Here is an 11,055-nt window from a genome sequence, read left to right on the forward strand (position 1 = left end):
CTTGTCTGATATATGTAAGATCCTAGCTGCGTAAAAACTGGTGTTGCTCCAAATCCTGCAGGACTCTTTGTGCTTAAAAGATTTCTCCAGTTTTTAGATGATATTATAGATAGGTGATGAAATATTTAAAGACTTTGCTATTTTAATTCTGCTCTTTTCAGTCCCATCACCTCAGATAAAGAAAATCAAAAACCCAGCCGATCAGTCTGCCTTTACAAACATCTGTCAAAAATGAATGAGTTTTTCTAAAGACCATACTGAATTCAAGGGTGATGCTCTAAGGCAACAGGTCAGTGCAATTTCTTCCCTCCTAGATACTCTGCAATTGACTATAAGTCGTGTTACTAAAAAGTGGAAGCATTTAGGAACCACAGCAACTCAACCATGAAGTGGCAGACCACGCAAAGTCAAAGAGCACGGGTCTGCTGAGGACTGAGGTGCAAAAATCACAGAAAAGTCACCAACTCTCTGCTGACTCACTAACTGCAGAGCTCCAAACCTCCTGCGGCATTTACATCAGCAGAAGAGTTGTGTGCCGGGAGCTTCAGGGCATGACGCAGCTCCTGTAGCTAATGTGCAAGAAGCCCAGTGCTGTCTAAAAAGGTGGGCAATACAAGTTCAGATGCACAGGATAAAATATTTAATGAATTACTTAAAAAAAAAAAACCCACCTCAATTTCCCTGCTGTATGGTTCACATATATCATCTTTATCTGTGCTGTAGGTGCTGTATCAAAAATAAAATGTCCAAATATGTCAAAAACAGAGACAACAGTTACCAGGGATGTACTTTTTTTTCCCTACATGACTATTAGTAAGCGGCATTGACATTTTGATGGAAAATTTAATTCACGCAGACGCTAAAAATATGCCTGTGTAGTATGTGTCTATTTTTAGATTTGACTCTGATACTGGAGAAGACTCAAACTGCACCAACTGAGCGCTCAGGGTCGATTTCTAAACTTCACTAACTGACAAATACTTGCAAACAGGCAATAACAATAAGGCTAAGCATGCACTGGGCTCTCTTTTCAAAACCCTTAATCAAAAACTGCACAAGAAAGCAACATTTTATTGGCAGAAAAGAATATCAGTCTGACACATGTTCGGTTTTCTGGATTTGCAGGGCATGCGCTTTATTAAAGTGGAGGTTTTGAAAAGAACACAAGCTGGAAAAAAATGATCATGAGGAAGCAAACATTGGCAAAACATGACAGTGTGATGAGGAGGAAGTGAAAGGGGAGCTCGGGGGGGAAAAGGAGAAAGTTTGTAACTTTTTAAACAAATTTAAAAACATGGGGAAAAAAACAAAACACTGTTCAGTTGAATGAAACCTGCTTGTTCAAGTGTCGGATTCACAGGGGATTCTGAAAAGTCAACAAGTGAAACAGTCGCCCAATCATAATTAAAGCCATGTTTTAAAATCAGTCACGTCCTCTTTGAACAGGCATCTGCGTGGAAATGTAAATAAGAAGCCAGTAAAGTACCCTTGTGCTGGTTAAACTGTAGCTGTAACCATGCGTTACTTTTTGTTTTGCTTTGTGTTTACCAGTAAAAGCGCCTCAAAGGGGACTTAAAGTATGATGTAAATACCAACAGACATTTCAACACAATTTGACTTCAGTCCTTTATACTTTGTCTGTTTCTGTGGAAGTGTTTTTAATCTGTTGTTTCTTGTCAACTTACCAAAAAAGACTAATAAAATTAGTCAAAATATTTTCAAGCATTTCTAAACTGAATTTAATTTCAAGTAATAGGCCATGAAACTCCATTATTGCTTTGCTTTGGGTAAAAGTCTGTGGCACTGGTACGCAATGTAAGTTACAACATGAAATCCACTGAATATCTTTATTACAGCATATTAATGTTTAAAAAAAAAAGAGTGATATTAAAAGTTACATGTGTGCCACATTAAAATAAAGATTAACACTGCCTTCTAATCCTTAAGGAGATACATTAGTTATTTATACAATACAGCGCTGTTCAGCAGTCTGTGGACAAACTGGCGGCTTTCATTTAAAATCCACAGGACCAATTGGAGCTCGAGGTCGGGGTGTCAAACATAAGGCCTGAGGACCATAATGGGCCCGGCAAAGACTTCAATGGACGGCTTTGGAAAAGATTGCATAGATTTGGAAATTTTAACTGTATTTTCATAGGTTTTACAGCTTTTTTGACTCACACAGACCTCCCCCATTCATACCACACCAAAGCAGTTAAGTAACAGATTCCTGTTTTTACACTATCAACTGTAGAAATGTCTTTAAAAAAAGAAAAAAAAAAAAAGAAAAAGAAAACGTGGGTCCACAGTTTAACAAAAGAGTAATTAACAAAACCTTTACGTTTTATAAATACAGGACAGTCTGGGCAACGTGCTACCACTTTTTCTGCAATTTTACACATTTATCATGTAGAAAAACGATCATGTAGCGTTGAATGTCAGGGACTAAATGTTTACTTAAATGTTTTTACTGGTCTGGTTCTTTTTTTTTTTTTTTTTACTGGCCCACAGCATAAAATGAATTTGACATCCCCGATTTAGGTAACTTGACTAAAAAGGCTCTACTTGTAAAGTTTCTTTCTCCAGAGGGGGGACACAATATGTTGCTAAATAAGAAAAGCAAAATTAATTAACAAAAATTCTGCAAAATAAAGGGTGCAGCGTTGTGATGCTAATGAATGAAAAGGGTTTAAATACATTTTTATATTATACAGATCCAATAAACACTCAGCTACACAAACAACTCTTCTTCACAGCCAGCGGTTCCTCTTATATTAAACTGCTCAGTAATTCTACATTTAATAGAATAGTGATGGATCATTTCCCGGGCACGGACAAAAAACAAACAAACAAAACAAACAAACAAAAAAAGCAGACCACATTAAATGCAGCTCAAACTCCCTTTCCCTTTTCGTTTTATACTCTTTTATAAAATCTTTGAGAAAAGAGTTTATGAGGAACTTTTAACTCGAGACATCAATTGGATACAGCCGCTGATAGGAAAACGAACATTTCTCAGCTTATTCTCAGTTGCACTTTGCCCTAAAGGAGGAGGACCTTTGTATACATGTGTCACATCCAGGAGTCCAAACTGTTCGGACGCAACTTTACAGATTTTTTTTTTTAAGAAAAAAAAAAAGGAGAACAACCATCTTTCAGGGGAGCAGTTTTTGGGCATCTGTGTTTAGGCGTCAGCTCTACACTCTCTACATCTCTACCTGTGTTAACGTTGCATATCATTTCTGTCTGCAGTCAGTTCTGCTGGCACAACAGCGCCCCCTTGTGTCTGAGCCGGCTATCGTTTCCTGTCAGCTGAATCAGTCACTGCTTTAGGTCACGACACCTTGAGCTCAAGCGAAAACAACAGACCGTGCCCACGCTGTACACATACATGGAGTGTGTATATATTCATACCACAAAGGGAAAAGATCAGACTTTCCTCACCATGCTTCCCCCTCCCACTTCAAGTGTTTTCCAGCCTGACTCATGGTTTTCCGTTGATGCAGGAGTTCTTGCTGCGGCTCAGCCAGGACGGCAGGAGGCTGCGTGGTCTGGGTGGCCGGGCGGAGGCCTGCGCGAGGCGGATCATTCGCGGCGAACGCCACACCTTGATGGTGGAGTCGTCGCTGGCGGACAGCAGCAGCTCCTGGTCGGCGGGGCTGAACGCCACCGAGTTCACCACATCGTCGTGTGCCAGACGCGCCAGACAGATGTTGTAGTGACGGTCCCAGATGTAGCCGTGCTTGTCCTCTGCGCCACTACAGGTGGGAAATTGGAGGGTAAGTTAGAGCGGCTACCGAACGTTTGATTTAGTGTGTAAACATTTGCAGTGAATATCAATTAAAACTGACAAACACATGAATACGTTTACTTTACTTTGAAATAGATCAAGGTAGTCCCCTGTGAAGCTGGAGCTGTGTGTGGTTACGCAGTGCTTTTACCTCATCAATGTTTCAATCAAATAAATTGTGAATAGTGAGTTTAACAAAACTGTGTTATACATATTTCTATTAAACCATAGAGTTCAGAAATTGAGTTATTTAGACATAAACATACAATCACAGCCCACAAACCCTTTAAAACAACAGCATATGATTATCAATATTTATCTATGAACACATTTTATTTCATTTGTGTTTATCTACTGGGTTTTTTTGTCTTTTATTTACTCTTCTGTACACCACTTTGATCCATGTGGTGCTTTACAAATAAACCTGCTATAGTATTGTGCAGTATGGTACAGTATGCGGTATCGTGTTTCCCTAAAATGCAAAAGATCACCAGTTTGAGACTAGGAGGAGACACCAACCGAGTCTCAGTTGTGGGTTTCTATCTGGTGAGAAATCTGAAGCAACAGCAACGAGCTGTCTGATTACTATTTTAAATTCTGACACACCCCTGTTACTAGAAATAACGTCATGTACAAATGACACACTGTGACACACTGTGCCAGAACAAAAAAAGGGAATTTCTTACATACTGAGCAGTGAAATGGTGAGCATGTTTACCGACACTGCAGTATCGCTTCCTTTTCTGTTGCCCAGTGGAGAGTGGCTCAAGTTTGAAAAACTTCTGTGTCTGAAGTTAAGTCGGAATAAAATAACAAACACACCTGGCAACAAAGTCTCTGCTGACGTCCAGGAAGATGAAGAAGCACTCATCGTTGGGCGTGAAAGCTCGATGAGCGCGCAGGCTTCTTCTCTCCTCTCTCAAACTCTTCAGGTCAATCACGTGCAGGTCGATCTCCTCGGCGATGGGGGGCGGAGACATGGGGTCTGAGATCACACATCCAGCTGGCCAAGCCCGGCTATTAACATACAGGTATCTGACCAATGGCAGAGGAGAAGTGGTGTTAAACTAAAAAGCTGATACAGGATCAAATAAGCTCAAATGTTTCTCATTTGATTACCTGTGGTCTGGAGAAAGGCCCATGCCAATGATGTGACCGTGGATATCAATAACATGATCCAGGGAATCAAAAAACTCGTCTGAACTTCGCTCTTCGCCGAGAACAGGACCCGAAGTGGTCATCTGTTCAGGCCTGATTCGCTTAATGCCTGGAAAGTGAAAAAGAAGCTTCCAGGTGAGAGAGGGCTGGCACAATTTTGAGAAAATATCGCAGCGTTGCTGAATAACTTTGTTACCTATCTGGTGAGGGGAGTATGTAAGGCTGCCGGTGGTGAAGAGTAAGTACGTTTTGTCTTCCTCCCCAGACTCGGACGGCTCAGTGAGGCTGGGGTCAGGGGGCTTCGTGTAGGCTCTGCCCATCAACTGAGCCACCTGGGTCTCAATCTCCAGCTCCTTCTGCCCCACGTTTTTTCGGCTCTGGGAGGAAGAAGGAAAGTGCAAAAAAAGAAATTGAATAAAAAAAAAAAATGAAAAAGCTAAAAAACAAAACAAAAGCCAAACAGATTCTTTACATGTATAACGTGCTCCAGTCCCGACATGGTCGGCTGAGGGAGACGAGGACTGGGGAGGCCATGACTTCTCGCTCCCCTCTGGCACTCTTCCTCTTCTTCTTGCTCCTCTTCATCCTCGCTACCGGACGTTGCCAAGTCAAAGAGGAGAGGCTGGTGGTGGTGCTGCTGCTGCCCCTTCTGCCTTCGGGCCTGAGACTGAGCTTCATAGTCCAACAGCAAGTCTGGGTTATCGTGCCGCCGACAGTGGGCCACCATCACCGTGCGAATGGTGCTGGCGTTGATGTTCTGGATCTTGAAAAGACGCTTGACCACGTTGACGTTCTCCGATTCGATATCCTGTTGCAGGAAAGGAACATTTATTTTTTGTTTTTCCCCTGGAAACCCACCGCTGCACATGCTCACATATATTCATAACCACAAGCTGCTCAATTTTATTGAATTTGCTGAATATACGCAATATTTTAGAGATGTGTGAGTCTGTGACCTAATGCAGACTGCAAAAAGTGCTACGTATTGGCACTAAGTCTCACTCAAACAGCAACATCTGGGCCTGAAAAATGAAGCCACCACAGGAGCTGCAGTTCCTCTGCTGGCCACTGAGGCTTGCTCCAAAACAGGAGCAAACCCACAGAGCACTGCCATATTAAAATTAAATAGAAACAAACATGTTTACAGTCTGCTGCTTTGAAAAAAAGAAAACAAACCGAATTTCTCAGAGTTATTGAAAGAAACGAAATGGATTAATACCTCACCAACAGTCTTTGATACTGAAAAAGAAAAATAACACCACCTTTCTACTAATGTGTGGATGCAATCTTTGTTTTCTCAGTTGTTGGTCATGTAGGCACCTACTTGATAACACACAAGATCCTGTTTTCTAGATCCTCCTCCTCACTTTCATAACCTGAGCCTTTAGTTTCTCTGCCCCAAAACTTTGGAATATGCCTCTGCGGACCATGAACTCTCTATTCATGAATCACATCTCAAATCCCATGTATTCAGAACTGCATACCGTTCATTATGACATGGCCTTAGTCTACAATCTATTGATCAGTTTTTACAGTTTAGTGGTTTTATGTGTTTTATTATCATTTAAGCGTGTATATGTTTTTAATTTCCTAGACTAATGTAAGCTGTCTTTGAGGGCTTTTCATGATCTCGAACGCATCTTACAATTAGTTGCTTTCTACCTGTGCAAACAGACTCTAGTTAGACTCACGTGTTGACAGTGAAAATAGGTTAAATCAGGGGAAACACACATTTTCCACTCGACTACACATATTGCTTATTTCCTGCTTTATGACAACTGCATGCCAGATTTTATAATAATAATATCAAGGCTACAGTCTCACCTGGAAGGCTTTGTTGAGCCACAGCACAGAGCAGGACGTCATGTTGCCTATCCAGTGCAGGTTTCCAGATATCAGGTGGGTCTCATTCAGCCAGCAGCCAAAGACATCATAGGGCTTGTTCCTGACCCGCGACAACAGCGTGTAATTTTCTGTAGCAACGCATCGAATGGGGAGAGCGTCACAGAGAACACATTAATGAACAAATGCAGCTTAGACTAACACGTGACGTTTTAAATGACTTGTCAGTTCGATGAGTAACCCTGAGCATAACCTCATAGTTGGCGAGTTGGATAATGAAGTTGGGTGAAAGCTCTTACACCATAAAATGTGACCAAAAAAGGTATTTAACATGGAAGTTCATTCAGGAATGTAACCATTAATCGCAAAATTAAAAAGAAAAGTATTTTTTCCTTCTTTGAGCCTGAACTATGTAAATCAAATCAAGCTAAGTTTTAAGGTGATTTGTGGTATTTAATGATGTTCACAAGGTTTCAAAAGCAATTTGGAGTATTTCATGGTTCCTACCTAGACTGATGACAGCGATTTCTCCTGATGACGAGTGGTGTGGTCCCAGGTAGACACCCGAGACGAGCAGCAGGCTGTCATCAGCGTTGAACTGGGAGAACTGGGTGTAGCCCCAGTTAAACTGCCGCATGCTGGAGCTGTGCACCAAGGAGATATTACCATCTGGCCGCTCAGTGTCCCATAGCTGCACACAGGAAGAGAGAAGATGTGAGAGAATGTGCAGGGATGGATATTGCTAAGACTTTAGAGAAACCAACGCCACTATCGGTTTTGCTCACAGGGCTGAATATTTAGCAAGTCCCTCGTCTATTCTTGGTAATATTCTGTGAGAAATAAAAAGTGGCCTATGCAAGCTTTCAGCATCACCATTTCTATAAAAACGTGTTAGAGCACGAAACTTTTTGACACTGCTCATCATTTTCCTTGCACCAGTGCAGTCACAGATGAGACTGATCGCTGTTAGACAAATAAATAAATACCAACATAATTTTTTTTCTAATTAATCACGACTCTACGAACAGTATTTTACCAAAAAATAGAAATATTTTGTCCCAGAAAGTTGACTCTGTTCATCTGGATGAAGTGTTTTCAGTGGATGATTGAGCACGAATCATGACCCAAACATTTGCTGTTAGTTAATTCTCCACTACACTTCTATTTTTCCTCTCAACACTGTATTTTTTTCTTTGCGTGATGGTATTGAGTACTTCAGTTGTGCCATTGGTTGTCCACTAATTTTCACGAGCACTGCTGCATACTTTGCACTTTATGGCCTTGAGTAATACTCACTATGTATTCGGACAGCAAGACATTGCAAATGTCTGACATAGAACTCTAAAACCCCCACAGGAAGTCAGACATTTTCCCCTTACTCTGTTTGCACTGTTTGTGCAAGTTGCCACTGATCTTCTGCAACAACCCCCCCAGATGAGTAAAATACCTAAAATTGTGTAAAAGTGTCCCCTTGTCCTCCATAGACAATAAGAAACCTCAACAGCATATCTTACCTTAACAGTACAGTCTTTTGAGCAGGAGGAGAAGCGGTGACCCCGATGAGAGAAAGCCAGGTGAAGGACTTGGTCGGTGTGCTCTCTCAGAGTTTGAACCTCCACACAGGGGATGCAGTCAAACAGACGCTTGAACTCCCTGTACCACGATACAGCCGCTGCACACAGGCAGGTTTTGGAATTAATGAGAGAACATTTCAGCAGTAACTAAATTCCTCTCAGAAACAAATAAATAATAAAGATATTTACCAGGGTGCCGGGGTACCAAGCGGGGAATGCGGTAGTAGCTGTAGAACAGCTCCCTCCACAGGAACTCATCTCTGGAGACAGCCAGCCACTGTCGGCAGGTCAGACCAGCTCTCAGCACAGCATCATGGGGCAGACGCAGAAAGATCTCCAACACCAGGCTGTCCGGCAGAACTGGGCCACACTCCATCCTAACATCCTGAGTAACACGCACACACGGGTATAGTATAGTGCTGTGCAAAGGTTTCAGGCACAAAGTATAAAAGAGCCAACTTTTTATGAAGCTTTTTGGTTTTGTGTTTGAGCAGTCTGTGTCTGCATTCAGGTTGACAAAAAATCTGCTAGGATACCAAAATAGGGAACTCATTTGTCGATGTGCATCTTGAAATCATCAAAACAGGAAGTCTTGTCTCAGATATCTCTGGCCCGGAAATATTGACCATTGTCTCCAGAGGGAAAAATTAGCTGATGGATTCCCGGACTGCTACATATTAGGTGATGATGATTAATTAGTCCCTGTTGTTGTTAGAAAAATTAGCAACAATATTTTATCTCAGGGTTTCATCTGAATATAAGCCATTCTCTGACTAATGGCAAAGAGGTTTTGGCCAGAGAAAAACCACAAGGACAATGATTAAAAAATACATTTTTAAGCACTTTAAATGAGGTTTGTGGAGCATATCCCAAGAGGTAAGAGATGGGGTACACCCTCAACAGTCTACACGTCCGTAAAGTAAACTTAAAATATATTTTTGATCATTAAATGGTCAGAAATGGCAGGAAAATGTACAGAATTGCAACTTTATCTTGACCAATCACGCTTATCTATGTGGTCTAACTCCAAAAGCCCATTTTAAGCCAGGAAGGAAACTGGACAGTTTCTGTGAGCTTCTTTCAACTCCAAATTAAAGCTGTCCAAACAAATGTTTTTATGACTGCACATTTATAATCCTTTTTATGTTATCCATATGAGTATATTGCATTTTATATTCTATTTGCTGCATTTTTGTTGAGATTCAACGAAGGATAAAAAACCTCATTCACTGCTTTATAAAACACACAATGTAAAATAAAGACATCACTCAGGCTCCATGAGATTAACTCCTATTCTGACTCCAGTCAGCTGAGATATGACTGAAATTCTATTTTTATTATTTATTGCACGAGCTGTAAAGAACAAATACAGATCCAGCTTCTAGCATTAGCGTTTTCTGTTCATTTCAGCTCAATTATAATGAAAATTTCACCTACACTTTTAAAATAAAACAACCAGTCAGCGTGTTGCGTATTTTTGTGGCTCCACCATTAATGAGATTATCTGAAGCCAGACAGCTGTTGACAGCTGTTGCAGTGCAAAGACAGCGGCCCATTAAAGACATCATCATGATGTCATTGAACCTACGACCTGCCCTCTTCCTTAAAACCTGCTTTATTTGCAGAATTTTGAAAGGAAGGGAGAGCTGACATGTCGAGTCCTGTTCACAGCAGCTGGAACAGGGCCATGTTAGCGTGGCATTTCCTTACATCACAAAAGTGCAAAATGGAAAATTTTACGTGAACTGAGTTTTTAAAAATGTGATCGACACCCTCTCCAACTTTGGAGTAAACGTCCCCAGCTCTTCCGTGAGGGACCGTCGTGAAAAGATGACCTAACATGGACATTTTATGTCGGGTACTATGTTTACACTGAAATCAAACCAGTCTAGCCTTTCTCCTCACAAACCGGACATCTGTAGAAATACGTTATAAGTAGTAAACGTTTGTAATTGTTTGCCAGTCTAAATTGGAAAAGAGTTTCGTTTTCAGCTACAGCAGAAGACTATGTAGCTAGCTTTAAGCGAGCTAACTTATTAAGAATGCAGCTAGCTGTTAGCTGACATTTGTTTTCAACTTTTAGCTGCGCCCGGCAACACTCAATATTGACTGCTAGCTGCTAATTTTACGACTAAAAGCTTTCGTTGACTAATTTAAAGAGCCTCGCTTCATACAGGTTTAATGACACAACCCACCTGCTGGATCAGAGTATGTTGGAGAGAAAAATCCAACGGCTAGCCAGCGCTAAACGCTAGCCACAGAAAATGACAACAATCCTGCAGCAGCTACGAGGCGGACAGACGCTACTAATAGATGGCAGAATAATCGATACACATACAGAGGAACTCTAACGTATGCAGCCCGACAGAAGAGTTCGGAAAAATTGATTTAAAAGTGAAAAGTAAAGATAAAGAATAAATTTTGTGTCATATTGCGATTACTAAAGCAACTCTATTTTATTTCACTGCATAATCGTTTTCTTCTTCTTTCAGCTTCTTTAGGGGTCGCCACAGCTGATCATCTGCGTCACTCTAGTATCCTGTTATGTCACACCAAACCTCTGTATGTTCTCCTTCTGTGGTCGTCCTCTTTTGTTTGGCAGCTTCATCATTAACATCCTCTGCACATGTCAGCCTCGTCTTTCTAACTGTGTCTCCAAACCATTCAACCTGAGCTGTCCTGCTGAGATAC

The 11,055-nt window shown here is 41.2% G+C and overlaps 1 protein-coding gene across 1 annotated transcript; it reads right to left on the minus strand.

Annotated features, from left to right (window-relative positions):
- Positions 1–1,782: 1,782 nt before the first annotated feature.
- On the minus strand, positions 1,783–10,660 carry fbxw5 (F-box and WD repeat domain containing 5). Its single transcript, XM_006788956.3, has 10 exons — positions 10,560–10,660; positions 8,554–8,749; positions 8,305–8,462; positions 7,298–7,481; positions 6,773–6,921; positions 5,421–5,756; positions 5,145–5,325; positions 4,910–5,057; positions 4,613–4,825; positions 1,783–3,758 (listed from the first exon to the last, which is right to left on the minus strand). Exons 2-10 carry the CDS (start codon positions 8,738–8,740, stop codon positions 3,485–3,487), a joined length of 1,830 nt encoding a protein of 609 aa, XP_006789019.1. The 5' UTR covers positions 8,741–8,749; positions 10,560–10,660; the 3' UTR covers positions 1,783–3,484.
- Between the last annotated feature and the right edge of the window lie 395 nt (positions 10,661–11,055).

This window comes from Neolamprologus brichardi, chromosome 7, assembly GCF_056152115.1.
Source record: "Neolamprologus brichardi isolate AB-2024 chromosome 7, ASM5615211v1, whole genome shotgun sequence".
NCBI classification, from domain to species: Eukaryota; Metazoa; Chordata; class Actinopteri; order Cichliformes; family Cichlidae; genus Neolamprologus; species Neolamprologus brichardi.

Coding starts and splice junctions, on each gene's coding strand:
- fbxw5 (XM_006788956.3), bottom strand. CDS start 8,740: ATGGAGTGTGGCCCAGTTCTGCCGGACAGCCTGGTGTTGGAGATCTTT. Junction 8,463..8,553: donor CTTGGTACCCCGGCACCCTG/GTAAATATCTTT, acceptor GCCTGTGTGCAG/CGGCTGTATCGTGGTACAGG. Junction 7,482..8,304: donor CAAAAGACTGTACTGTTAAG/GTAAGATATGCT, acceptor TCCTGTGTGCAG/CTATGGGACACTGAGCGGCC.